We start from the raw sequence: 27,724 nt of genomic DNA, 5'->3' as shown, positions 1-27,724 counted from the left end.
AGCTGCCTGTATCGCAGGGAGCGGACTGAGGCGCGCCCAGATGCAGGGGCGTGCCCGGGGTCACCTGTCGGTGGGACTAGCCTGAGGGCTTGGGTCGGTGGGTCCCCAGCCTGCTCTGTCTGGGTCCCCAGCGATGCCCACAGGCTTATGGCCAGTGGACAGGCGGTACCCTGGGCACCTGGAAGGGATGCTTTTCAGGATTGAGCAGCTCACTGTGTGGTTCTCCTGCCTCAGTTTCCCCTTTTGTGTTAGGAGTTTGAAACCAGGAAGTTGCTGGCTGCCTATGGACCTTGGAAAGTGGAGCAGGTGCCTGGCATCCCAGTGGCCTCCCTGGCTTCCTTGGGGCACGAGTGGCCGGACTCTGGCTTCGTTACGAAATTTGGTCTCCTGGCCCTTTGAGCCCCTCAGAGAGCAGGCAACTAAATGGGAATCGCCCGTAACGTGTAGGAAGGGACATTCACGACCAGGGTCAAGACTCCCAGGCCTCCAAGGGCCAGCTGTTTATGAATGTGGCTTGTGTGGGACTCTGCAGGGAGCCAGTCCACCCAAGTTATCCACATCCCATTTGAATTTTAATTTAATCTCATTTTTAAAATATTTGTTTGGCTGCGCCGGGTCTTAGTTGTGGCATGCGGGATCTTTAATTGCGGCATGTGGGATCTAGTTCCCAGACCAGGGGTCGAACCCAGGCCCCCTGCATTGGGAGTGTGGAGTCTTAGCCACTGGACCACCGGGGAAGTCTCTAATTTTAAAAGCAGTACCTCCCAAAGTGTTATCTTGGGGCCAAATTTGACCCACACATGCCAAGAATATTTGAGTAAAGAAGGGAGATTTTCATTGCAGAAGTCAGATTTGTGTGGTGAGAAGGCACAGTGTTAGGGCCCAGAAAGACCAAAGCCAATCATGACGGGAGTGAGGTGGACATTAGCCCCATTTCACAGATGAGGAAACCGAGGCTCAGAGGTTAAATAACTTGTCCGAGTTTGCACAGCTAGTCAGGGGCAGAGCTGGGATTTGAAGCCTTTGATTCAAAGGTCCAAGCTTGGGCGCCTCCTTTGAGCTAGTGTTCACGAGCGTGAAGCTCTTTCTCCTGATTGGTAGTTGCTGGTCCACACGGCCCGTGGCTGGGGACTGTTGCTCTGCGTGCGGCATCGCTTGTGAGGGAAGTCATGTGGGCAGGGCCTCCTCCACCTGCCGCAGCCAAATAACGGCTCTGGCTCAGATGTGCAGTTTCCAGCTGTGGTAGGACGGCAGTGGGCTGGAGGGGGACCTCCCTTTGAGAGGAAACATCCAGGTGCACTTCCAAGTTGTTTATTTCACCACCTGAAAGTACACGGGCAAAGAGGAAGGGGAAAAGATACTGAAATGATTCCAAACCCTCTTTGTTTGAAAGTAGCAAATTTCAGAGCTTTCGAAATAATGGAAAACTTCATTGAAGGCCTTGTAAAAAACGGAAGAGTCTGGGTGCATAGCCAGCGGGCAGGCTTCCCGTCTCTGCTCACCCCACCCAGTCGCACACCATCACATATCAGGTTTCTGACGGGTCGGGTAAACGGGGTGTCTCCTGAGAAACACTAACCAGTTTCCCTGCTGGGAAGACGTGGAGCTGGACTCTGGCTGGAACACACAGGGAGCAGGAGTTTCCCTCCCCGCAGCGAGAATCAGCCCCTCTGCTGCCAGCGCTGAATCGCCTTTCAACATCCTGCTGAGCTTTAAGAATAGCAACGCCGAGGGGGAATTGTGTTCAGAAGAGGCACCTCCCAGATCCAGCCTCGGGCGTCTTAAGGCCCCTCTTTAGCTGAGACATTTCCCCTGGAGCCCTGCAGCCATAAAAGCCTCAGGAAGAAAAGAAGCGTTTGCCTAACAACGTAACGGAAGCAGGACCTGGGGGAAGGGGGGATGCGGGGCCTGGCGGGAGGACTCAGAAGTCGGCTCTGCCTCTGAGGAAGCAGGACGTTTGTTTGGGGTTTGCAGCGGCAGCCAGGACTGCCAGCGTGACACCCTCACCTCACAGCCGTGAGCCCTCAGACGCACGCGCTCCCGGCGTGTGGGAGGAAAGGCAGAAATGCCTGGAGTTGTCCAGGCACCACCCAGTGCATCTGTGTTTGGCCCTCTGTCTCACCACAGCTCCAGGAATTCAGTGCTTTTATCGGGATTTGGATTTGCAGAAATTTGGGCCTAGAGAGGGCTAGTCGCTTACCCAGGGACACACAGCTACTAAGTAAGGATGACAGCACAGGTCTCTCACCTCCAAGCCTCAGCTCTGAAGCGCTCCCAGAACTGAAGTCTTGGGAACAAGGAAGCTGCTGCTGGGCCTTTTCAGTGTGTGTCCGCACATCTAGATCCCTGGGGAAGCACGGTGGCGTACTGACATCCTGATCATTCCACTCTCCACCGCGGGTTTCTCAGAACGTGCTGAACCCCTCCCACTCCAGAAAGCCTTGAATGTTCTCGGTAGTTCTCCGGCCAAGGCTGCGGGGGGAGGTGCGAGGAGGAGGAGGTGGGGCTGAGGAGCTCTTGACGCCCCTAAACCATCGCTGACGGTCCGACCACTCACAGACAGGTGCCCTGCATCCCTTCCCAGCCCCATCCTCCGGCCCTGTGTCCACCAGGTCTTGTGCCAGGAACATGCACTGTTTATGTTTTGAGGCAACTTGTCTTCTAGAACCAAGTCTCTGTTCTCTGTAACTGCGCTGGGATGCCCTCCAAGCGCTTCCTGGCTGGTTCACGCTCACGCTGGCCGGCCATATGGTGCGTTGTGGGCACCCAGGGAGCCGAGGAGGGGCAGCGCTGCTCCCTTCCACTTCCGTGGTGGGCTCCGCTCCAGAGCCTCACCCGGTATTTCCGGCGTGCCCGCGTCAGGGGTCAGGCCCCTGCTCCCCTGTGGCGTGTCTTCTTCCTGTGGCCCTGGGAGGCTCCTGCCAGCTCTGGGAAGTCTCGGCCATCCCGAGGCGTTTGACGCGCTGTAACCACGGCTAAAGAGAGGCCAGCCTCCCGCGCTGCCCTCAGGACACAGCCTCCCGCTGAGCCCCTCTCAGAGCCGTCATTACTTTCCAGTACATCCCGCTCGTTCAGCTGATCTTATTTTGTGGGCCGACATCATTCATAGCTTGTACCCCCACGGAAGACTGGTTTATTTCGGGCAGCTGATAATTTACCAATGCCTTGGAAAAGAGAGAAAAACGAGCCGCGGGCACATGTCTTGGCGTGGACGTCCGTGTGGGGGTGGCCGGCTGGGGAGCGTGTGAGCAGGCCTGGCTCAGGCTGGCGCCCTGCACAAGGGGGTCCACTGGTCCACCCCATGCCCCCATGTCCCCTGCTCCCAGCCCTCCTCCCACCGCGACTCTGGCAGACACAGCTCTGAGCTCGAGAGAGGCAGGTCCCTGAGGTCAGTGGCTGTAATGGCAGCAGAAAAGCCAGCGTCTCTGTGGAGACAGGGTGAAGGGCGGTTGCCAGCCAGACCCCAAGCAAAACGAGGCACCCCCTGCCCTGCAGGCCCAGCTCTGCCTCTCTCTCACAAGTCCCTTCACAGTCCAGCAAGAGAGGAGCTGCAGGCTGGGCTGAGCTCAGCCACCACACTCACAGAGACACCACCAGGAGCTGAGGGTTGAGGCCCCGTTTACGTGCGGACGGGGTGCAACTAAATTCCAAGGCTTGGGATACTGGCCAAGCCAGATACAAGCCCCAGACAGTGGACTCTGACCACAGGGGTCTCCTGCCCCAATCCTGCCCAGGCTCCTCCCGACAAGGGGATACAAATAATATGAGGACCAAGAGTGCAGGGAGAGGAGAGGAGAGACTGAAGTCTGTCACTAGCTTTCCCTCCCACTTTAATTACGGAAATGTTCAAGTCTACAGAAAAGACAACACAGTAGTATAACACACACCCCTGCTCCCTCCCCAAGAGCCACCAATGGGAAATACTCTGCCAACTTTCTTTATCTGTGCTTAAATACGAAGTGTCAATATGGACATATATTTTAAATATTCTAAGGTTTATTTTGGTAAAATACACAGAATACAAAAAAAAAGTTGCCACCGTAAGCAGTTTTAAGTATACAGTTCAGTGGCGTTAAGTAGTCACCTCGCTCACCAGCACCGGCATCATCTCCAGAACTTTCTCAGCCTCCTCAGCTGAAACTCTTCCCCACTGAACACCCGCTCCCCCCCCAGCCCCTGGGACCCGCCGTTCTGCAGCGCTGACTCCTCCAGGGACCTCCTGCGCGCGGCTCACACAGTGTGTGTCCTTCTGGGTCTGGCTCGTGTCGCCGAGCGTCATGTCCTCGCGGCGCATCCGCGCTGCAGCAGGTGGCCGGTGTCCTTCCGCCTGAGGACTGGATCCTGTTCCGCCGTCTGTGTAGACCACGTTTCCTCAATGTGCTCATCCTCAGCGGGCAGTGGGCCGCTTCCACCTCCCGGCAGTTGTGAATAATGCCGTGGACGTGGGTGTGCAAGTATCCTCTCAGAACCCTGCTTTTAGTTCTCCTGGGCTCGTGCCTGGAAGTGGGGTTGTCCGGTCGTCTTGGTGTGTGTTTCCCTAATGATTACTGGTGTGAACATCTTTTCACACGCCTCATTGGCCATTTGTGTCTCTGAACCTTCTTTGGAGAAAAATCCACTCGAGGACTGTCCATTTCTTAGGGCTGTTGAGCTGGGGTCAGGCAGCCACACGGCAGCCGCCGCGCTGTGGGGCAGACCCGGGCTGGGCGGGGCACACACCCCATCCAGCCTCCGGCCTCCGTGGGCACGAGCGCCACCATCCCCATTCCACACGTGAGCAAACTACATCCCAGATAGAAGCGCCGTGCCCGGACCGCACGCTGGGAGACGCCAGGGCTGGGTGGTCTTCCTCACAGGGTTCCTGGTTTCCCCCCAAGAAAAAAGGCTCCACGTCTCAGCCGGTGGACGTGCCCCCAGAGGTCAGTCACTGGGAGCAAAGCTGCCTGGGCTTGGACCTGGGTCCATGGCCTCCTGCTGATGTGTCCACGACCAAGCTGCAGACATGGGGGGCGGGGAGAGAGATCGCCAAAGACCAGGTCCTTGTTGTGCTTGAGAGTTGAGTTTTGAAATCTCTGATTCACATGCAGTTATGAGCGATAACTCAGAGGGTCCGTGTGGCTTTGCCCAGTTTCCCCAAGGGTGACATCTTGCAAAGCCGTAGGATTATGACAACAGGTACCCACTTGGGTGAGTCAGGCCATCCCCACAGGGACCCCGTGTTACTGTCGTAGCCCCACCCCCTCAGGCCTGACAGCTACGCGCCGTGGAGGAGGAGTTCCACGGGGAGTCATCTTTGGGCACTGATTGTTCAGCCTTCGGTTTCTATCAATCTGTCTATTGATGGATTGATGGATTGGCTGTGTTGGGTCTCTGTTGCTGTACGAGGGCTTTCTCTAGTTGTGGTGAGGGGGGCTACTCTTCATTGTGGTGCAGTGGCTTTGCTTCTCTTGTTGCGGAGCACAGGCTCTAGAGCGCAGGCTCCGTAGCTGCGGCACGTGGGCTCCATCGTTGTGGCTCGTGGGCTCTAGAGCGCAGGCTCCGTCGTTGTGGCGCACGGGCTTCGTGGCTCCGCAGCATGTGGGATCTTCCCAGCCCAGGGCTGGAACCCGTGTGCCCTGCAGTGGCAGGCGGATTCTTCACCACTGCGCCACCCTGGTCTTTGGTTTCTAATGGGCTTAGGCTGCTGACCGGTGCTGTGGGCCTGGCCAGGAGGGAGAACCCTGTCCGTCTCCTGCCTAGGGGACAGGACACCATCCTCCCCCATGAGGAGAACTGTAGGTGGACTTAGGTCTTAAGCTCTCAGAAAACAAAGGTGCCGAGATCGGGCCGGGCTGGTTACCTGAGGGGAGGGTTTGGGCCTCTGAGCCTGCTTCCCTGCATGGTGGGGGGTCCCCTCCCTGCAGCCCCCTCTGCCCCCGCCCAGTGGTGGCCGGCACTCGCGCCTGCCCTTTGCCCGACACGGCTGGCGGCTCCTCCCAGGTCCAGAACACATCATTGTGTACACAGGGCCTACGTGCTCCAGACGTGGAAAAAGAGCCAGGAGCGGGAAGCCGCTTGGGCTGTCAGAGCAATTAACCCGGAGCCGACTCCCCGAGGGGCTTCGCGGCCGGTCAGAGGCCAGGCGCCAGGCCACTCAGGAAGGAGCTGGTCGTGTGGGCTCAGGCCCTGGGCGTTCACAGGGACACCCCGCAGCGTCCGCTGGGATAGAGAGCCCTGGAAGGTGACACCCGGCCGCGGTGACACCCTTCTTGTGACTCACCGCTTCTGGGCTGCAGCCCTCGTCCGTGTGTCGCCAGCTCTGTGCCTGCTCCACCCACGTGGCTGGTGGGAGGGAGGGGGCGGGGGGGGGGTTGTGTTCCACAGGAGGCGTCCAGGTCGTCTGGGGGGCTCAGGAATCGGGGTGGCGAGCAACAGGCGGGTTCCTCCTCCTCGAAATGGGGTGAGAGCCCTCCCCACACGGGCGCCCAGGAGGTAGACCGGTGGAACGCTTGGAGCCGAGGCCGTAGGACGAGCTCAGGAGCGTTTGCTGTTCTTCTGTCCCCCCCGCGGCGCCCTGGGGGGCACCGCGTCTGTGCCGCTCGGCAGGGCTGCAGCCGTCGCCCTTGCCGTGCGCTCCCCCCAGGACCCCCAGCCCGGGGCGCTCTGGCCCCACGGCCTCTTCCCAGCAGGCCTCCTTGCAGACCCCGAAGAAGCTCCGGCCGCAGCTGTGCGCCGCGCCTGCGGCTCGGGGCGGGAAGGGGCTCGTCTGTCTCGTGTGCTTCCCCAAGTGGTCTGGGTCCCCAGCACGGGAGGAATCGGAGTGGCGGGGTGACCTGGGACAGCCTGTCCCTCTCCGTGTGGATCCGGGACCTTGGCGGAGGCCCTGCGGGGGGTGGTCACGGGGGATGCGGCCCCCGCCCTCGGAGAGTCAGCCTTGCAGGCAGCTGAGCCTCGGCCCCTCACCCATCCTGACGCCACGCGGCTCTCCTCACTGGCGAGGAAAAGGGGATGAGGGCAGAGGCGTCACAGCCCCTGGCCTGCCCACACAGGCCTGGGAGAGCTCTAGAGAGTTCTATGGGCACGTGTCCCATCGCGGCCCAGAGCAAGCAGGCCACTCACTGTCCCCTCGGGGCCAAGAGGAGTGAAGCCAGAAGCCAAGGATGGGGCCCGGGTAGCCCCACTACGGTCTGGGTCAGATGCTGAGCCGCAGGCAGGGTCAGTGCCAGAGGAGGTCCCGGCAGGCCGATGGCGGAGGAGGGCAGGCCCGGCCGAGGGGCAGCCATGGGCGTGGGTGCTGGGGGCCCGGCCCTGCTTCTCAGGATGGCAGGCGGCCTGCGGGAGCGTCCTGAAGCCCGCGGGCACGTCCTGCCCAAGCCTGCCCGGGTCTCATGCGTGCCTGGATTCCCTGTGCCCTGGCAGTGTGGTCCCCCTCACCCTCTGCTGCCAGGGGACACCGCGTCAGGGCACACAGAAGTAGAGAAAACAGAATCCCTCAGACTGACACCAGAACATCTTCTGGGCTGTTCCGGCGTGAAACCATCAACGTGAACGTGTCACGCGGCTCACGCGGGAAAAGCACACGTTGACACGGAACCGTGCTGGGGCAGAGGCGCGTACGGGAGGCACCCAGCAGGCTGCGAGCAGAGGCCCCGAGGCGGCACGGCCGGGCTGACCTGGGCCCCCACCCCAGGCCCGCTGCGTGGGGTCGGCCCTCCCGGCCAGGGCAGGGGGAGGGATGCAGAGAGGCTGACGGGCGCCTGTGTCTCCGCCCGCAGGTGGACAACTACAACACTGACCCCCTCATCTGCCGGGCGGGGCTGAAGGTGTGCTTCGGCATCCAGCTGCTCAACGCTGTGTCGCGGGTGGAGCGGGCGCTGCCCAAGCTGACCCTGCCCTTCCTGCTGCTGCAGGGCTCTGCCGACCGCCTGTGCGATAGCAGAGGCGCCTACCTGCTCATGGAGTCCGCCAAGAGCCAGGACAAGACGCTCAAGGTGAGCAGCTGCCCCACATCCCCGGGGCGGGGAGGGCGCGTCCTGCCAGGGCAGCTGCCCAACCCCTTGGGACAGGGCTGGCCTGTGCCCCGGGGACACGCGTCCCAGGAGCATGAGGCGTCTGTTTACGGCACGGGAGCTCGCGAGTCGTCCGCTGCTTGTTCACCTGGTCAGGGGAAGAACCGCAGCTGGGCGCCGGGCAGAAGAGGTCTCCCCAGACAGCACTAGGCGTGTTGGGCAGAGAGGACAGAAGCGGTTTTGGGCTGAGCTGGGAAGACCCCCGGCCGGAGGGTGGGGAGGGAGCAGGTGCAGCAGCTGTGTCCCTGCCACGTGGCAGCTGGGCCTGGAGGTGGCTCTGTGTGGTCCGCTGGACAGACCGCCGCACAGGGCACATGTGTGAACAGACGTGTCCCTGGGCAGCGCCACCCCAGCACGGGCACGGCCACCTCCCACTAGGTTGCAGGGAACACAGGCAGCTCCGCGCAGGTCCCACCCCGGCTGAGTCTGCCCCGCGCCCACTGCACGCTCCCCCCCACGCGCTGCCCTGACGAGGGCTCGCATGTCTCTGCACTGTCCAGTGCCCCCTCTCGCTGCCAAGAGTGGCAGCTCCTGGCCCAACACCCCTGCCAGAGGGAGGCTCAGAGGGACAGCAGGAGGAAGGGAGGGTTGGAGAGCCGCTCCCGTCCCGGCTGGAGGTGGTCCCCGTGGGGAGGCAGCTCTGGGGACCAGGAGTCCCACGTTGACACACCTGATCGAGACTCGGAATTTGGAAAAAGAATGGAAGGCAGAGTCTTGAAGGGTTACTTACACCCCCATGTCCACAGCAGCCAAGAGGTGCGGGAAGCCCAGGTGTTCACTGAGGGCTGATGCATAGACACCGCGGGGCCCGTGCACAGTGGGGTCTTAGCCTGGAGAGGGAGGGACGTTCTCACACCTGCTGCCATGTGGGCGAACCTTGAGGGGGATGTGCTCAGTGAAACAAGCCTGTCACAGAAGGACAGGTGGCGTGTGATTCCACACGCGTGAAACATGTGAAGTAGTCAAGAATCATAGCAACAGAGAGCAGAGGGACTTCCCTGGAGGTCCAGTGGTTAGGACTCTGCGCTTTCACCGCTGGGGCCCTGGTCAGGGAACTACGATCTCGCCAGCCACGTGGCCAGCCAGAGAAAGGAAAGACAGAAAGAGTGGTGTTGCCCAGGGCTGGGAGGAGGGGAAGGAGGAGAGAGTGTAAGGGGCCGGTGTCAGGTGTGCAGGACCGGCCTGTTGCACAGCCACGCAGAGGTGCTAGTGGTTAAGATGGTAAGCTTCGTGTTGTGTGATTTTTACTGCTGGTTGGAAATGGCTGGGATGGCAAGTGGGCAGGTGGTTGTACACACGGCGAGCCCATGGTGGTTCTGGCTGGAGCCCCAGGTTCCCAGCTGTCAGCGCCCGGTGGCTCTTACAGCCTGGACAAGGCCCGAGGTGCCCGGCCACTCCTGCCCGCGGCTCAGAGGTTGGCGTGTGTGGCAGGAAGAAGAGCAGGCAGCTGAGGGCGGTGGGAACCACACGGGAAGGTGTCCCTGGAAGGTGGCGCTGGCCAGCGTTCGGTGCCGAGAAGCCAGAGCCATGAGAGTGGAACAGTGCCCGTCCCTGGTGACACGAGGGCCACGCAGCAGGCGCCCCCCGTGGGCGGGAGGGGGGAGGGTCAGGGGGCGCAGGCTGGGGGCCCACCGGGAGGCGGGGGGTGCGGATGGGGTCTGCTGGAGAGGGGGACAGTGGTTTAAGAAAAGAGCTGCCAAGCATGGTGGGACGTTTCAAGTTGCTTGCAGTACCACCTGCTGGCCCGGTGCGGGCACACGGAGTAGGGGGTCCTCTCCCGCACTGCCCGGTCGCCCTCCCGGCACCTGTCACGTGCCGTGGCCGTGACTTCCTGTCTCTCCTGTTGCAGATTTACGAAGGTGCCTACCACGTCCTCCACAAAGAGCTTCCTGAGGTGACCAGCTCCGTCTTCCGCGAGATAAACACGTGGGTCTCTCAAAGGACAGCGGCGGCCGTGGGAACGGGGTCCCCGCCCTGAGCGCGCTGGCCGGCCCTCGGGCCACGGTCAGGGAAGCGGGCAGAGGAAGGGCAGGAGCTGGCTTCTCAGCTGTGGCTTGCAAAAAAAAAAAAGAAATTAAAAATTGGAGGACTCCCTAGCACAATTTCCTAAAAAGACAGACAGTCTTGTCATATACCAGGCTGTCCACCGCTGGATCTGCCTTAAGGGGTGGACACTTTATGCAAAACCAGGAGGTCACAGCGCTTCCCAGAGAAGGTGCTGGAAGCCTCAGGCCACAGAGCCCTGCCCCGCCTCTCCCGCTCCGCAGGGTCCCAGGACACCCCGTTGCAATAACTGGAGGGGTCCCCTCCCGCCACCCCGTGCCCCGCCCACACCGCCCCTGCTGGGGCCTCCCTCTGGTCGCGGGATGTGGGGCGGCGTCCCCTTGCCTGGCAGACCCACGTGCCCTCTGAGGCCCAGAGGATGTCCGCACGTCCTCAGCACGTGTGTCCACCCGTGACCCGTGTCAGCTCCTTGTCCGCCGGGGGCCGGGGGTGGGCTGTGGGGCAGGTGGGGCTTGGCACAGAAGGGGGACCCGGGCTCCCTGCCCCCCGTGGGGCACGGCAGGGCGGCTGTGCTGCAGGTGCAGCGTCTGTTCTGAAGCAGAGGTGGGCGGGCGGGCGGGTGGGAACCGGGGGCTTGAAGGCGTGGACGCCCGAGGCCCCGCGCAGCCCCCGGGGGGTGGGCCCCGGAGCCCCGTGTGGGACAGGCCTGGCCCAGTCCCGCCCACCTGGCCGCAGCGGCCTGGGAGCCTGGGTGCTGGCGCCACAGCGACCTCTGGTGGCTGGAGAGTCCCCGCACGGTGGCCCTGCCCCGGCCGCAGGCCCGGGGCCCCAGCAGCCAACTGCCTTCCGTGGTGCCTCGCCGCGACCCCCGCTCGGCCCTGCCTGCGCCAGCGGGAAATGGGGTTGTTGCCCGCCAGGGGCACCGTCCCTTCCACAGGGACTTGCTGTCGGGCCTCCAGGCCCCACCTGAGATGTGACGGGGCGGGGGGGTGCGGAGCCGCCTGGGTGCTGAACCCGGGAAGGTGCAGGCCTGCCACCCTGAGGCTGCTTCCCTGCCTGACGGGGAGGCTGGGGGCTAGGGCCCCCCCACCCAGCGGAGGGACTGCTGCCCCGCCTGCCCCCTGTTCTTCCGGGGCTGGTTCTGGGTCCACCCCCGAGGGCCCCGGAGCTGCTGCTCCCCCCACCGCACCCCCGCGAAGCTCAGCCGGTCTCCGTGCGCCCTCCTGCCCCGCCCTCAGGAGGGAGAGGCGCCCAGGCAGCCGCCCCCGGGGACAGAGCCCGGGTCCCCACCGAGAGCGGCTTCATCCGCGTCTTATTTCTCTGGCTTCTTTTTGGAGGAGAAAAAAATGTAGAAAATGCACTGAGAGCTCAGCCCCGCCACCCACGCTGGGCGTCTGTCTGCTGCCGGCGAAGGGACCCAGCACCTCCACCCCCAGACCACAGACCGCAGCCCCCAGCGCCGCCCCCCCCACCTGCCTCTCCCAGAAGCCTGCCCTGGCAGGGCCCTTCCCCAGACTACGCAGCAGACACGGGGCTGCCGCGGGACTCTTCCCCACGCGTGAAGTTGCATGTTTGGAAGCTCTTACGGAGACACGCTCAGTCTCCTGCACAGATCTGGTGAAAGAGTCACCCGTATTCAGAAGAAAAAAGGTGTCTGAAAGCAGGACTGTTTCCTCATCTGGGACAGGGCACAGGGCGCGCCCACCTGCTGAGTCGGGGGCGGGGGGGGGGGCAGTGTCTGGAGGCCCCCGGGGGGCACCCTTCCGTCCCTGCCGCACCTCCTGCATCGGCGTCACCCTCCATGTGGCGGCTCCGTGCGGACACGTGGAGCGCCACAGCCGTGCCCGCCCCATGGCACAGGGGACCTCGCTGTGACATAGGGGAGCTGGGTTTGCAAAGGCAGCCAGGTCACACCGGCCTGGCCTCGAGGTGAGTCAAGGTGTGAACCTGGTGCCACCCTGTACCGCAGAGGCCACGCCGGGCCACACGGGCTGGTAGCATGCCTGGAAACCCTTCTAGGAGAACCTGCCCCCTGCAGCCACGGGGGCTCGCGCGGAGAGCTCTGAAGGGTGCCCTGGGACCCCCCTGCAGGGCCCCACCTTCCCTGTCTGCCTCGCCGACGGCGGACGCCTCCCCGTCAGGACCACCGTGACGTTCGCAAGCACGGTAGCGTTTATTGTTGCCACAGCTCAGCCGCCTCCCTCACCCACGCGGTAGTGGGGACCCGCCTGTCAGTGACAGCTATTCAAACACCGACGTCTGCCGCAGTAACCCAATAAACCACGTGTTTTCTAGCGGTGTCGTCTGCCTGTTTGTCTGACACGACGGTAGCGTGCCCTGCGGTCGGGGGCCCTGCAGAGACCAGTGCCCTTGTGAGGCCGCGCTGGGGGTCGGGGCCTGTCCCCCGATACGCACGGGTGTGTGGACGTGACTGGCCCTCCCGTGGAGTGGACTGCACGCTGGTTTCCTCGTGCAGGCTCGGCCTCCGCGGGCAGCAGGGGCCAGGCCGCCCCAGTGCCGTGCTCCACGGCCGCCCCTCCTCCACAGCCCCGCGTGACAACTTAGAAACAAGCTCTGATCGCCCCCCACGTGCCTGCACCGCTGTCTTGCTGACCCCAGCTCGGGCAGGCGCCTGCACCCCTCGCCCTGTCCCCCCGCCTGACCCAGCCGCAGAGCCTGTCGGCTGCCTGTCCAGGCAGGCCATTGCCCTCTGGCCCGAGGCCCCGGGGCTGTCATCGTCCCCTCCTGCCGGTGGCCACAGCGGTCTCTTCACTTGTGTCCCATCGGCCGTGTCCCACACAGCGGCCAGAGCACGTATTCGGTGAGTCAGACGGTGGCCCTTCCTGCTCCAACGCTCCATGGTCCCAACTCACACAGAGAAGGCCACGGCCCCGCCAAGCCTGCAGGGCCTGGGCCCGCGTGCGGCCCCACCGTGGCCCCCCTGCCTCCCGCAGTGCACGCCCGCCCCTCGGTGCACCTTTCCCGGCGCCTGCCTGGAGGCACCACGCCCCCTGGCCAGCACCTCCTCCTGCAGCGTGCCACTGCTGTCCCACACGAGCCCTGTCCCCACCGGAGCTGGGCCGCAGCAGCTGGGTCCTCACATCGGACCTCTGTCTGGTTTCCAGGGGTCCCTGGTAACTACCTGCCCAGGGGGGGTGCGAGGGGTGGGGGCACAGGGGCTCTCTCTGGGCCCGGCCGCAGCCTGGCGCTGGGGTTGTGGGTGCAGGGCCCACACCGCCTGGCGGGCACCTGTGCCCTCACCCAGGGCCACACCGCCAAGGGCCCCCTTGGGTTTAAGGCTCTGCTGTTGCTGTCTTGAAATTCTCACTCTTGCTGCGCATCATCCCACCCCCGAGTTCTTGGGCCGTCCTTGCGATCCCTGCCCTGGACTCTGCCCGGGGCACGTCACCCGTCTCCACGTCACTTCGCTCCTCTGGGTTTCGTCTTGTCCCCTCGCGGGGCCCGTGTTCCTCTGCCGCCTCCTGTCTGCGTTGCTGTGTGTGCTTTATGCCTGTCAGTTACGTTCTCCTCCTTGGAGAGGTGGCCTCCATAGGAGACGTCCTGTGCGTCCCAGCAGTGCTCTCCCCTCTCGTCACCTGAGCTACGCGCTCTGGGGGTGCCCCCAAGAGGGCTGCGGGGGACTTTCTGTCGTGGGGGGCTGACCGCGTGGGGCTGGTGGGCTCGGCGGCCCCCGGCCCAGTTGGCTGCCAGGCCCTGCCTCGCGGGGATCCACGGGCTGCTGGTTAGCGGGGTCTGGTCACACGGCAGCTGGTTGTGGGTCCTAGGGGACCCCCGGCTAGCACTGGCTCACTGGTGGGATGTTACCCACCCGCTGACAGGTGAAGCCAGGTCCTGGGGTTAGTGCCGGTCCACTGGCAGGCAGAACCGGGTCCTGGAGTCTGGCTGCGGTGCCCAGGGGTCCCAGAGCTGGTGTTGGATCTTGCGGGGGGGGGGAGGGGGGTGGTTTCCTGACACAGTTGGGTGCGGGTCTGGTGTGTCCTGAAGCTTGTGTTGGCTGCTAGTGGGCAGAGCCAGGGCCCAGTGGGTCCCAGGGAGCGTATGGTCTGCTTTGGGTGGGCTGGGTCCTCAAACTGCAGGACTGTGGGTTTTCTTTTTTAAATTTTTTATTTTACATTGAGGTATAGTTGATTTACAATGTTGTGTTAGTTTCAGGTGTACAGCAGAGTGCTTCAGTTATACACATTCACGTATCCATTCTTTTTCAGATTATTTTCCCATTTAGGTTATTACAGAACATTGAGTACAGTTTCCTGTGCTGTACAGTAGGTCCTTGTTGAGTATCTATTTTGTATATAGTGGTATCTGTTAATCCCAAACTCATAATTTAACCCCCCCCCCCAGCTTTCCCCCTTCATAACTATAAATTTATTTTCTAGGTCTGTGAGTCTGTTTCTATTTTGTAAATAAGTTCATTTGTATCTTTTTTTTAGATCTCATATATGTGATATAATACAATATTTGTCTTTCTCTGACTTCACTTAGTATGATCATCTCTAAGGTCCATCCATGTTGCTGCAAATGGCATTATTTCATTGCTTCTTACAGCTGAGTAATATTCCATTGTGTATCTGCACCACATCTTCTTTATCCATTCATCTGTCGATGGATGTTTAGGTTGCTTCCATGTCCTGGCTCCTGTACATAGTGCTGCAGTGAACACTGCGGTGCATGTGTCTTTTTGAATGATGGTGTTCTCTGGGTATACTGTGCCCGGCAGTGGGATTGCTGGGTCATATGGTAACTCTACTTTAGTTTTTAAGGAATCTCCATACTGTTCTCCGTAGTGGCTGTATCAGTTTACATTCCCACCACAGTGCAAGAGCGTTCCCTTTTCTCCACATCCTCTCCAGCATTTCCTGTGTGTCGATTTTGATGATGCCCATTCTCACCGGTGTGAGGTGATACCTCATTGTCGTTTTGACTTGCATTTCTCTGATAATGAGTGATGTGGAGCAGCTGTTCCTGGGCCTCTTGGCTGTCCGTGTGTCGTCTTTGGAGAAAGGCCTGTGTAGACCTTCTGCCCATTTTTTGATGGAGTTGTTTGGTTTTTGATATTGAACAGCATGAGCTGATTGTATATTTTGGAGATTAATCCCTGTCACATGCTTTGTTTGCAGATGTTTTCTCCCATTCTGTGGGTTTTTTCGTTTTGTTCATGGTTTCCTTTGCTGTGCAAAAAGCTTTTAAGTTTAATTAGGTTCCGTTTGTTTGTTTTTATTACTCTATGAGGTAGATCCAAAAAGATACTGCTGTGATTTATGTCAAAGAGCTGTCTGCCTATGTTTTCCTATAAGAGTTTTATCGTATCTGGCCTTACCTTTAGGCTTTTAATCTGTTTTGAATTTGTGTATTCTTGTGTATGGTGTTAGAAAATGTTCTAAAGTAAGTCTCCTACATACGAATGAGTTCCATTCCCAGAGGGTGTCCTTATTAAGTCCAATTTGTTCATAAGTCCAACAAAGTGAGCCTAGGTACCCAGCTAACAGAGTCGGCTATATGGTGCTGTACTATAAAAGGTTTATCACACATTTCACATAAACATTAAAAAAAAACACGAAAAATAAAACATTTTTAATCTTACAGTACAATACCTTGAAAAGCACAGCAGTCCAGCACAGCAGCGGGCAGGCAGGGGCGGCATCGAGTGAACAGGCGAGAAGAGTTACCGGCTGGAGGAGGGAGAGGAGGTGGGAGGCGATGGAGCTGAAGGAAGGTCAGCAGAAGGAGACGGAGGGAGGGCTGCCATTTCACTCATGCCCGACGTGGATGGAATGCACGTTTGCATCTTTGAAAGTTCTCAACTTGAAGGTTCATATGGTGGGGACTTACATGTAAAAATATGAAATTACAGTAACTGTCCACTTTTAGGACTGGTTTTCTCGCGTCTGGTGTCTGCCCCCTGCTGGGCGAGGCTGGCCTAGCGGCCTGAACAGGCTCCCTGGCGGGCAGGGCGGGGAGCCGCGTCTTGTCGCTGGGCTGGGATGTGTCCACGGCCGGGGCTCAGGGGGTCTCAAGGCAGCCTGTCTGCTGATGGCAGGGCTGTGTCCCCGCCCCGGGCGTTGTCTGGGGCGAGGCTCCCCACTCTGGGCCTGCAGCTGCTGGGTGGTGCTCAGTCTTGGCGCTTAGGAGCCAAGATAGCCCCGCCGCAGAAGCTGTGTAACAGGGCTGAACGTCCCCCAGTACATCTGCCACCAGCGTCTCTGTCCCCAGGGTGAGCCTCAGCCGCCCCCACCCCTGCAGGAGACCCTCCAAGAGCAGCAGGGAGGTCCGGCCAGGCTCCCATCACCTTCCTGCTGCCGCCCCGGGTCCCGGTGCAGGTGAGGTGGTGTGCGGCCCTTTAAGAGTGGGCGTCTCTACTGCCCCAGCCCTGCAGGGCCCTGCAGTCAAGGCCAGCTGCCTTCACAGCCACACGCCCTGGAGGCTCCTGGTGCGGAACCTCCCAGCTGGGGGGCTGGCAGACTCTTGTTCTGGGGGAGGGACCCTCTGCAGCTTAATTGTTCTCCGGGGTGCGGGCTGCCTACTGGGGGTGTGGGGCTCCCGCTGTCTCGTGTGGTTCCTTCTCTGTGCCTTTCGTTCTGGATCCTTTCCGGTAGGTTCTGGCCTTTCCCATCGATGGTGATTGTGCAGCTGGGGTGATGTGCTCGTGAGGTGAACTCAGGGTCTTTCTGCTCTGCTGTCTTGGCCACTCTTCTGAGGTGACTTTTGATAAAATTCTCAGTCATTTTGGGATAGGTCCTGCGGGGTGGCCAGACCTGGTCCTGGCCCCATGCAGAGGTCCCCTGGGTGGGGTGTAGACCTGAAGGATGGCCCACGCCCCCAGGCCCCCCACTTTTACACCCTGAGCCTGATGGGGTGGACCGTGGGCAGTGTCCTCCTTCCTGGGAGCATGGACCACAGACGCCCCTGCTGAGAGCTGTCACGCGGCAGCTGTGCCGTGGCTGCCCCCAGGACCAGGACGGGTGACACAGCTTGCCTAATCGGGGCGAAGCAGGAAGGGAGACGATGGAGCCCCAGGCCGGCCTGGTGGGGGGAGCAGGAGGTGAGTAGCAGGCGCGCATCCAAGGGACCCGGGACAAGACAGGGCGGGAGCACGAGCGGGTCCCAGAACTGGGACTCGGAAGACCGAGATCATGTGCAGCAGCACACAGCTGCGACAGTGCATGCAGGGAGCACACGGCCCTGGCTGAGGGCGTCAGGAGCCCGGGGCAGAGGACAGACACAGCTGTGACCAGAGCGAGGCTGGCCGGGAGGGGCAGCTCTCCCGCTCACTGCCCTGTCCTGAGCACGTGGCTTCCACCCCACAGACCCAGGTGGCTGCTCCGGCCACAGCACGCTTGCCCCAGCCCGCCGGGAGGCAGAGAGAAAAGGAAAGGGGCGCAGGGAGCTAGCTTTTCAAGGACTAAACTAGATCTCATGTGCTGTCTCTGCTCACACCTAGGACCTGGTGGCCTGGCCACGGCTAAATACAGGGACGCTGGGAAACGAGCCCGGTGCCGACAGCAAAGGAGGGGCGCAGAGGTCAGAGGCCCCGCAGGCTGTGCCCAGCCACCAGGTGTGCACGCGAGGCTTTCCAGGAGGGCAGACCTGGGCTCAGCATCCACCCAGGAGACACCACCAGGGCGGGTGAGCGTGAGCCGGAGGGGAGGCAGGGCCCCGAGCGTGGCTGAGGTGGCAGGGGACTCGGAGACGGACTCGCGGCTGCTGCAGAGGCTGGGGCGCAACGACCTCAAGGGCCGAGGAGTCAGGAGGACACGCGTGTCCAAGACCCCACAGGTAGGAGAGGCCCCCCACCCCGTATGCCCGGGGGGGCTCGTGTCCCGTCTCGCAGGAAGGAAGGACCTTCCCTCCGAGGCCCAGGGGGCTGAGCCCCAGTCCTGCCGGGGCCGCCTCCGGACCCCGTTCCGCTCAGGCCAGCTCTGGCGGCTGGGACTGCTGCTCCCCTTCAGAGGGACAAGGACGCTGGGGCTCTGGTCTGCTCCAGCCCAGGCCGCGTAGTTTACGTATAAAATACATAGTTCATACTTTGGGGCCAGGGCTCGGCAGGTGAGGCACGCCCCTCGGGCACAAAGCGTGAAGGGTGCACCAAAAATCTTAGTAATCAGAATAAACATTTTAATGTAATTTTACTTTTAAATCAAAATGAACGATGAAACACATACTGACAATTCAAATAGGATCCCTGGTCGGCCGTCATCTGCTCCAGTCCCCCAGGACGCGGCCCCATCTGCGGCCCCTGCCCCTACTCTCCATTTTACATACGAGCTGTTTTTTTTTTTTCTATTGCTGCTTATTTTGCTAGGGGTTGGTCTATTCCTCCAAATGTGGAAAATGTTGGGGTCTTGGGTTGAAATAGAATACATGTATGATTTTTCCCAGTAAAATATAAGGAAACATTTTTTGATTCAACAGTGTTCACTGAGAAGCAGGCATGAGGGAGGCAGGCCCTGGGCTGAGGGAAGACAGATGGTGGCTTCCATCCTCAGTGCCCCCTCAACCGAGGCCCCATGGCCAGTGGCTGGAGGCAGCTGGGCCGGGTCCACTCACCCGGGGCCGGGCTCTCGGACATGCAGGCCGGCCTGAGGCTGAGCCCGCACGGCTGTAGGCACAGCAGCGGCTCAGAGCCTGGCCTGACTGCGCCGGTGAGGGAGGCTGCCTCTGGCCTCGTGAAACCTCCCTGGGCCCCCAAGGGGGCTCTGGTCATCAGGGGGGCTGTCCGGCAGGCAGACTTTAGGGCCCTCTCCCTCACACACCGGGGGGGGGCGGGGGGGGCGTGGGCAGAGCTCCCCCAGCCCCGCCCCTGTGCTGGGGACACAGGCTCCCACAGTGCATCCCAGCTTCATTGCTACACAGACGCTGCCACTCTGTGCAAAGCAGCCAGCTCCGTGCAGGGAGACGCACCAGGAGGGGGCAGGGGCCACAGGAGCGAGGCCCTAAGAGAACCCCCCCCCCCCCCCCCGGTTTCCCTGAGTGGTGCCCAGCCCCAGGCCTTGGGGCTGCTTTGTGCTGTGGGAGGGGTCTCATCCCAAGGTGACCCTCCCCAGGGCCCCGCTGAGCTCCCGCAGGCACCATGATGCCCCAGGCTCGCAGAGCACCACGCATGCAGCCGTCAGCAGTCCAGACCGATGGACACCAGCAGCTCCTCCAGCACCCGCAGCCGCTGCTCTGCCAGCTGCATGGCGCTGCAGGTCTGCACCGTGCTGCCCAGATGGAAGCGGATGTCGTCCACCAGCGGGATGGAGTCCGTCTCCTGCCGGCTCGCCACGGCCGCAGCCTCCTCCCGCACGGCCTCCACGAAGTCCTCTTGCTCCACCAGCTGTGGACAGGCCGGCTCAGGGCATGCCCGTCCCCCAGCCTGGCCACCCCGGGGCCCACACGCACCTTCTCGATGACCCTGGCCATGTACTTAGTGCACTGGTCCTCCAGGCGCGCCAGGCCAAACAGCTTGGCCAGGCGCCACACGCCCACCACGCTGTCCTCGTCCAGCAGCTGGGCCAGGCTGCGGCCACACAGCTGCTTCAGGCCTGGCAACAGGTACATGTCGGCCACACTCAGCACATCGTAGGCCAAGTCGGGTGGCAGCTGCAACGAGGAAAAGGAGTGAGGGAGACACCTGAGACAGTTAGGACCAGGGTCTCCAGGGCGCGTGAGGGGCCCATGTTGCAGGTCAGCTCAGCCCCGAGCCCCATGGACAGCCCCACAGCAGGCAGGCACGGCCTCCTTCCTCCCGGGCCCAGACGGAGAAAGCCGCTTCCCCAGGAGCAGCTGTGATGGGCACCCTGTGGCTGGTCACACCCACCACTGAGCCCATCCAGCAGGAAGTGTGCTGACCCTGCCCTGGGCACTCACCTCAGAGACCCCGCACGCGTGCAGGAAGCGCACACCTGCTGCCGCCTTGCCCCGGGGCGGCTGGGGACGGGGAGGCAGCCAGAGGGCCCTGCAGGGACCCCGATGCACAAGGCTCGGGCTCCCCCTGCTGCAGCTCAGGGTGACCGTCCCCGTCCCCCCTCTGGCTAGAGAACTTGGGGACCCTAAGTGCCATGAGCCTTGTCACTCATTCCCACCCTGGAAGCGAGGTTCCCCCCCCACCCCCCCCCCCGCCTGAAAGGGAAGTCCACACGGGGCCCACACTCCCTGCTCTGGCCTCACAGAGCACTAGCCTCCTGGAGGCAGACCTGGGCGCTGTGTCTAAGCCCCAAGGCCGGGCACACACCTCGGTGTGGTCGCTGTAGACGTAGTACAGCACGTGGGTGAAGATGTCGGGTGAGATGCCGTGCAGGGTGATGGCCAGGAGGCCGCTCGAGGCCTCCAGCTCCTCGCTCTCTCGGAAGTGGTCATCCAGCAGCGCCCGGAAGTAATCACTGCGGCCACAGAAGAAGGCCTGGGGGAGGCTGGGCTCAGGACGTGTGCTTGGAGGAGCTGGTCCAGGGCTTAAGGCAGGGGTGGGGCCTGGGGGGAGAAGACTTAGTACCTTGTGACATAGGAAGCTGTGACCGTCCACTCGGAAGCAGACGTCAGGACAGCTGCTGTGGCCGTCACGAGGGAAGGGCAGCTCCCCGAGGTCACCCTGGGGGACGGAAGAGAAGGTGTCATCAGAGCAGACAGGCAGACGGGCGGCACAAGGCTGGCGCAGCCACGAGCCCCTTCTAGCTCGTCCCGGAGGACGACTGCTGCCCCACGCCTCGATTTAGACACAAGACAAGGCCACTAAACCCAGCAGCCAGCTCCGAAAAGGCAGGCGACGGGCTTTTAGGTTTAAGCCACAGCCCTGTCCCCAGACACACCCCCTGCCCACAGGCCTGCCTCGGCAGGTGCGCTTACCAGGAGCTCGGGGGGCAGCGCACAGTCGGCCAGCAGGGCCAGGTCGTCCCGCAGCCGGGGGTCTGCCTGGGGAGGCTCGATGGTCAGCACCTTCACGCACGTGCTCGGCTTGGAAGCCACTGTGCAGGGGACGGCATAGCTTCAGGGAGCGGGGCAGCCCACCAGCCCCGCCTGGACCCTGGGCCCGGACACGCACACTCACACTTGGCCTCGAGGTCGCTGAGCAGCTCCCACAGCTGGCACTGCTTGGCCAGACGCTCACAGTCGCTGACGTGCTCCAGCCCGACGTCCAGGCAGCCTGCGTGTGGGTGCAGCGCAGGAGGAAGGCTCAGGGCCTGGGGGGCCCTTGGCTGTCCCAGGCAGTGTGCCCAGGAGGCCGTCCCTCCGCCCAACCGCCTGTGTTCTACAGGCCCTGGGACGGATGACGGGTTCAGTCTGCGGGTGGGAAAAAGCCAACCCAGGAGGCAGGAGGAAGCACCCTGCACCGCAGTGGGGGGGGGGGGGGGGGGACCAGGAGGAAAAAGCCACGTGTGGGTGCACTGTGGCCCCTCCCTACCCGACCTGGGGCTCACCTGTGTACAGGTACTGCAGCAGGGCCCCAAAGGCCACGGGGTTGATCTGTGGGCAAAGGGTGCGTGAAGACAAGGTCAGAGGCGGCCACTCAGCGCAGCTCCGTGCTCATCCTGGGCCCCCCGGCCCCGAGAGGCACGCACCAGGGGGTGCCTGAGGACCACGACGCTCTTGCCCTTCCACTTGGTGTCGAGCATGTGCGCGAAGTAGGTGCTGCGAGCGCCCAGGATGCAGCGATGCGTCCGGAAGGACTTCCCGTGCACGACGAAGACCACGTCGCTGTGGACGCCCTGCTCCAGGAGCCTGGGGGCCACCAAGGGGGTGCTGAGCAGCGCCCCCGCCTCCCCTCCATCCTGCCCTGCGGGAGCGCCCTCGGCCCCACGCGGGCCAGTCCCACCGCAGAGCCCTCCGTCCCAGCCTCACCGCAGCAGGAAGCTGTAGTAGTGACCCCGCCGCCTGCGGGATGCCGTCACCTGCTTGTAATCACGCAGGGCCCGGCGGATGGCGTCACTCTGCGCCCCGTAGAGGCAGCGCTCCCCATCGAAGGTGTTGGCCTCGCAGCGGGCTCCTGGGGACAGCAGGGCTGCCCAATCAGCAGGGCTGTGGGGCTGCCCGCCACAGCCGGGGAGGGGCCTGGGGGAGACGCTCATCTCCCCCTTCCCCCCCACACACGGGGCCCAAGTGCCCCTGGGCCTGCTCACACCCCAGCATCCTCCCCACCAGGGCCCAGGCACATGCCACAGACGGCCTGGAGGCAGACCCTGATCTACGCGCTGGGGCCCTGGGGACACGCTGTAGACAGAAGGGTCCCCGTCCTCACCAAACTGAGGTTCCAAGGGCAGAAAGGTTAGCAAATGACATCAGGTGCTCTGAAGAAAAACTAAGCAAGATGAAGGGTGACAGTGGTGGCAGCTGCCACAGGAGAGACCGTGGAAGGTCACCGTGGCAGTGACAAGGTGCAGGGACCTGAACTGAGCGGGAGCCACGCAAAGATCTGGGATGGCTGTCCAAGCAGGAGGAATGTCAAGTGCAGAGGCCCTGAGGAGGAGCCTGCAGGGAGGCAGCAGAGAGCTGGCGGCGGGCAGGAGGGTGTGGTGCACGTCACCAAGCAGCTCAGGGTGGCACAGGTTCTCTAGTTCAGGGGAGACACAGTGGGGATGCCACTCGGGACTTGAAGCGGGTCAGTCTGGCCGTGGGGCACACCCATGGCAGTAAGGGAAACACGCTGCAGGTGACAGGTGATGGGGAGGGGCGGCCTTCAGGGAGATGCTGAGCTGGGCCTGGGAAGCCGATGGGAGAACCGGTGCTGAGAGCAGGGCTGAGGGCACTTGCCCACGGGGTGTGGGGTGTGGGGATGGAGAGAGGCCTCCAGGGCCCCTGCACACGGCCCGTGCTCACCACTGGCCAGCAGGTAGAGCACCAGCTCCTCGTGCCCGCAGAGGCAGGCGTAGTACCTGACAGAGGAAGCAACAGGGGCACCGTCAGGCCTGCGGGCCCACCTGCCCGCCCGCCCCAAGAAATCCCCCGCCCCCCCACCGGCACTCACAAGGGGGTGCTGTCCCACTTGTCCCGCACGTTCACCTCCACATCTCGCTGCTCCAGCAGGTACCTGGGCGGGGGAGGTCAGAGCCTGGGTCAGGACGGATTTGTGGTCTGGACAGGAGACCTGCGGACGGGGACGGAGAAGAGCCTCCCCAGGTGAGGGCAGAGCAGGACAGGCGTTTGAGACAAAGGAACCACGACAGGGTGTGGACCTGGGAGCCCCTGGGCATCAGAGGTCCCAGAGCTGAAGAGACTTAACATCTGGGCTCAAGGCCTTGTGTGTGTGGCGGGGGGTGTCCCTGCCTGTGTCCGAGCCCTCCGGCTGTGTGGGTGGCGGGTGGGCCTCCCAGGCCGGGGGACTGGAGAAGGAAAAGCCCAGCAGGAGACGTGCAGGCGTCTGAGCGGTGTGGTAAACGAAAAGCAGACAGATTCTAGAAATGGAAGTCAGGAGACATGGCAGGGACGACCCTGGGGAGCTGGGGACCACCAAAAACGGTGGCGGAGGGGAACCGGCCTCGGGGGGACCCCCGGGTCGGACCTCTGAGCGCTCCGAGGAGCATCAGGAGTCCGGGCTGCCGACCAAGTCCCAGGTGGCACCGACGCTGGGGGAACGCGGGGAAGCCGCGGGGCGCAGGCAGCCCAGAGCTAGCCTGGGGGGAGGGGGGGGGCCGCCACAGGAGGCGGGGACCAGCGGTTGCGGAAGGAAGCCCGGTGCCTCCCGGCCCAGCAGCAGCCCCTCCCGGCCCGCGGAGCCGGCGGCAGGAGGCCCGGGCTGTCTCAGCCGCGGTCGGGAGGGCCCGAGCCTCCCGGAGCGAGAGGCGGATTCCGGGCCCCACGCCCTCCCCGCGCCGCGTCCGCGCTCATCAGGGGGGCCCCGTTGGGGGGTGTCCCCGCCCCGTCCCGTCCCCAGGGACTGACCTGCGGTCCCTTCTCTTCTCTCCGCCCAATCCTCCTCCTCCGGGCGTCCGCGCCGCCTTCCCCCGCTCCGGGCCCCCCGCGAGGAGTCACGCCGGCACCGGACCCCGCGCCCCGGCTCGGAGGGCTGCCCGGACCGGGCGGCCTCCCTTCGGCGCCCGTCGGGAGCGGTGAGAGGGGCTCTGCGCCCGGGCCGCCCCCGTCCCCACCCCGGCCAGGCGCTCGGCGGGCGCCCCGCCCGCACCCCCCCGGGGCCACGGGTCCTCACCGCACTCGGCCCACGTCCCCCTTCCTGCAGCTGGAGAACAGGTCGCAGGTGTCCATGGCGCGGACGGCCCGACCCCGGCCCGGCGACCTCGGGCGGCAGCGCAGCCGCCGGATGTAAACACTCGTCGCCCCACCCGCTCGGCAGCGGCGCCCGGAGGCCGGGAGGCCCGAGGCCCGCCCCGGACGCGCCCGCCCCGCGTCGCCCCCTCCGACGCAAGAACGAGGCGCGCAGGCGGAGCGCGGGGCCCGGCGTGCTCTCCGGGCGGCTTTAATGGGGTCCCGGGGCGGCGGGAGGGAGTCGGGGGAGCCGGGCGGGCGGGGCGCAGCCCTCACAGGTGCGTGTCCTCCTCGAACACGTCCGAGTCCTCGGGGTCGCGCTTGCCCCCCATGAGCGCGCTCCAGCCCCCCGGGCCGTTGACGGCGCCGCCGCCGTTCAGGCTGGGCTGCTTCTCCTGCATCTCGGACTGGCTGTCGCTGGCCACGTCCAGCGTGGGGTTGTCGTGGCAGCCGTTCTCCACGAAGCGCAGCTCCTCGCCGTGCGACTGCGGCGGGAGGGGCCGCTGGGCGAGCGCCGGACCCCGCCGCCCCCGCGCCGTCCCCTCGCCGGCCCTCTGGCCGCCAACCCGCGCGCCCGGACACGCGCAGTCCCCCCTGCTCGGGTCCCACGCCCGGCTGCTTTCCTAAAGCGACCATGGACCCTTGTCACCCAACAGCCCCGCGGCCCCCCCGACGCCACCTGACCCCGCCCACCGCCACCCACCCCTTATGAAGGGACTCCCGGCACACAGGAGCCTGCTGCCCCAGCCTCCCGTTTGCGGTCAGCTGCCGGGCTGCCCGAGCCTCCTGACCCCTGGGCACCCAAACCCAGGGCCCGCCAGGTGAGGAGGCAAAGCCAGGAGCCCAGGCCTGCGAGGCCCCCCAGGAGGGACCGGGGCCGGCATCCCACTCCCGGCACCTCCAGCGTCCGGTGCCCTGCAGACGGCAACCGGGGGCCAGGTCTGCGCGCGCTTCCCCCGCAGACGCTGAGAACACGGCGTCCCAGACGCCGGGGCACCCCGGCCCCGCGCTCACCACGTGCTTCAGCTTGGGCAGCCGGCGCTGCCAGCAGTTGTAGAGCAGCCCGAGCGCGATGAGGAGCACGCAGGCGGCGCCGATGACCACCAGCACCACGAAGAGCGTCCCGTAGTCGCTGCGCGCCGGGCCGGCCCGGGCCTGGCAGCTGCCCGTGCTGGAGTAGTTCTGGATGCCGATCTGGGGGCGGGAGGGCCCGGCTCCTTGGCTGCGGGCCTGGGCGCCGGGGCTCTCCCGGGGCTGTGGGCTCGGCGCTCAGGGACGGGGCACACGCTTGGAACGAACTCCCGCAGAGGCCTGCACGGTGCTCAGCACGGACCCCGCCCCGAGGGGGCCCCCGGCCCGGCCCCCCTCACAAACCCACCGTGGCTCTGACTCAGCTACAGCCACGCGGGGATGGCCCACGTGTGGCCCCAACGCCCCACTGAGGTGGGCCCCGTGCTGGCAGTCGCGACCCGCAGCACCTCCAGCAGCTTGAAGACAGCCAGGAGCAGCCTGTGACCCCTCCTCACACGTTCCCCACACGCGCCCACCCTGGGGGCCGGCCTGTCTGTATCATTCCCGCCAACGTGGGCCAGAGAGACGGCCCGGGGGCTGGGGCTGCCCCAGGCTCCGGGCTTCCTCCCTGTTCCCACTGGGCTGGTCCCCAGTGTCCCTTGGCTGCCCAGAACCCCTCCCCCGCAACACCACGGGGCTGTCTTGGGTGCGGGGCCTGCTGTGCCCCCACCAGGCCAGGCAGACGCTCTCTCCACGACCTGCCTCTCAGGCGGAGGGCAGCAGGGAAGGCCAGCTGGCATCATCAGATGGCAGGTGCCAGGGTGAGGGTGCCGCCCACTGGCTCCAGCCTCGACACCTGGGGGTCCCCCTTTCCAAACCAGGTCTCAGCTCTTCTTCCTGTGAGCCCCCTGTGTAGGTCCGGTACTTTTCTTTTTCACTTTTTTAAGTTACGAAGGCTCAGTTTTCCTGCTCGATTCACCATAAATGCATGTGCTAAATCTGCCCAAACTTCCAAACACCCAGTGTGCCTTCCAGCCACATCAGTCTGAATAAGCCCGGTAAAGCCAGAATACCCGGGGCAGGGGGGGGGGTCTATAAAGAAGGTCGGACTCAAGTTTCCACCAGCCCTCCACGTGAGCATGAACCCCAAGTCTCACAACTGGACTGGGCCCCCGTGGCTACCCAGGTGCTGTGGATACAGCATCACAGGGAAAGGCCCCACTGTTGAGTCGCTCAGGCCTGGTCCAAAGCCTGGCTCTGCCACGCCCTAGCGGTGCCATCCAGGCAAGCCCCTCCCTGCGCTGGGTGGCAGCTCTCACCTGAAACGGGGCACCCGCAGTGCTCAACATGGGCCTGTTTACTGCTCACAACCCTGGGGTGGTGCTGAGGGCTGAGTGAGCGGCCCAGCCTGGCACGCAGCACCCGTATGCTTATCAGAAAGCCCCGGGCCACCCCGGAGGTGGCCCCACGCCTGGCATGGGCCAGATAAGGAGGCGGGGCCCACGGGCACGCGTGACTCGGCTCTGTCACTGAACACTGCAGGGCCCTCCAGGGCTTCCCTGGTGGCCAGTGGCTAAGACTCCACGCTCCCAATGCAGGGGCCCCGGGTTCCATCCCTGGTCAGGGAACTAGATCCCACATGCCACAACTAAGAGTTCATGTGCCGAAACTAAAGATCCCGCATGCCGCAACTAAGACTTTACATAGCCAAATACTTTAAAAACAAAACCACTGCAGGGCCCTCGAGAACGCAGCGCACTGACAAGGACCTTGGGCTCCAGGAGTGGATGGGGCCTGGAGGACCCAGGCTGTCCTCGAGAAGGCAGGTGAGGAACTGCAGGTCCTCCTTCAGTGGACGTGGAATCCTAGAGGAGGTCGCCGGCCAGCTGCCTGGGTAACCCCCAGCCCTGGGGCCCCGCGCACGGACCGACTCTCAGCAGAGAGCGCGTGGTGACACGTCCTTCTGTGCCTCCAGGAACCGCGTCACGTCCTCCCCGCCCATCAGGCTTCTGCACGACCCTTGCTGACACGGTGCTTCCCCACTGTCCACCAGAGAACCCCACGCACCCACCAAGACTCCCCTCCCCACCGGAGGCCCCCTCCTCGCATGTCCTCTCCTGACCGCCTTCCTCTGTGCTCGGGTCTGCGCCTGCCGTCGCCTGGCACATGCCCCGCGGTTGGCAGCTCCATGCCTCCCAGGAGCTGGGCCTCGGAGACTGGAGCCGGGGCTGCCCAGAACCCATCAGGCTGCACCCCGCCGCGCAGGCCCTCACGCCTCAGGGAAGGCAGCCCCCCCCCAGAGCGTTAGGGTGCAGGGAACACGGCCACGCTTACCTCCGCCAGGCTCCTGCGGACGTCGCCCAGCACGGAGAGGACGTCTTGAGTGGGCACCACCCCTGGGGAGACGCGCCATCAGCACAGTCCCGGCCACGGAGGCACCGGGCTCCCGACCCTCAGACGCTCCGCCTGAG

General features: G+C 63.6%; 2 protein-coding genes across 28 annotated transcripts in view; one reads left to right on the top strand and one right to left on the bottom strand.

Moving 5' to 3' along the window:
* The window catches only part of MGLL (monoglyceride lipase), a 172,949-nt gene extending 162,788 nt beyond the window's left edge, over positions 1-10,161 (top strand). For 19 of the 24 annotated variants that reach the window (XM_057705632.1, XM_057705627.1, XM_057705615.1 and 16 more), the window contains 2 exons: positions 7,755-7,970; positions 9,898-10,161. In XM_057705632.1, the coding sequence (XP_057561615.1) occupies positions 7,755-7,970; positions 9,898-10,026 (345 nt within the window). In that variant the 3' untranslated portion in view covers positions 10,027-10,161. Of the gene's footprint in view, positions 1-7,754; positions 7,971-9,897 lie in introns of those variants that run through there. The other 5 variants (XM_057705620.1, XM_057705617.1, XM_057705631.1 and 2 more) reach the window with 3 other exon arrangements.
* Positions 10,162-18,168: 8,007 nt separating this feature from the next.
* Positions 18,169-27,724, bottom strand: part of PODXL2 (podocalyxin like 2) — a 40,087-nt gene continuing 30,531 nt past the window's right edge. The window contains exons 6-19 of one of the 4 annotated variants that reach the window (XM_057705606.1): positions 27,588-27,649; positions 25,257-25,436; positions 24,519-24,865; positions 23,008-23,070; positions 22,860-22,915; positions 21,885-22,044; positions 21,605-21,764; positions 21,464-21,509; positions 21,094-21,189; positions 20,892-21,010; positions 20,542-20,637; positions 20,284-20,451; positions 19,477-19,652; positions 18,169-19,386 (exon numbers count right to left, since the gene is read on the bottom strand). In XM_057705606.1, the coding sequence (XP_057561589.1) occupies positions 18,816-19,386; positions 19,477-19,652; positions 20,284-20,451; positions 20,542-20,637; positions 20,892-21,010; positions 21,094-21,189; positions 21,464-21,509; positions 21,605-21,764; positions 21,885-22,044; positions 22,860-22,915; positions 23,008-23,070; positions 24,519-24,865; positions 25,257-25,436; positions 27,588-27,649 (2,300 nt within the window). In that variant the 3' untranslated portion in view covers positions 18,169-18,815. Of the gene's footprint in view, positions 19,387-19,451; positions 19,653-20,283; positions 20,452-20,541; positions 20,638-20,891; positions 21,011-21,093; positions 21,190-21,463; positions 21,510-21,604; positions 21,765-21,884; positions 22,045-22,859; positions 22,916-23,007; positions 23,071-24,186; positions 24,911-25,256; positions 25,437-27,587; positions 27,650-27,724 lie in introns of those variants that run through there. The other 3 variants (XM_057705608.1, XM_057705609.1, XM_057705610.1) reach the window with 3 other exon arrangements.

This window comes from Hippopotamus amphibius, chromosome 13 (genome assembly GCF_030028045.1).
Source record: "Hippopotamus amphibius kiboko isolate mHipAmp2 chromosome 13, mHipAmp2.hap2, whole genome shotgun sequence".
NCBI lineage: Eukaryota > Metazoa > Chordata > Mammalia > Artiodactyla > Hippopotamidae > Hippopotamus > Hippopotamus amphibius.
This window is presented reverse-complemented; position numbering and strand designations above follow the sequence as displayed.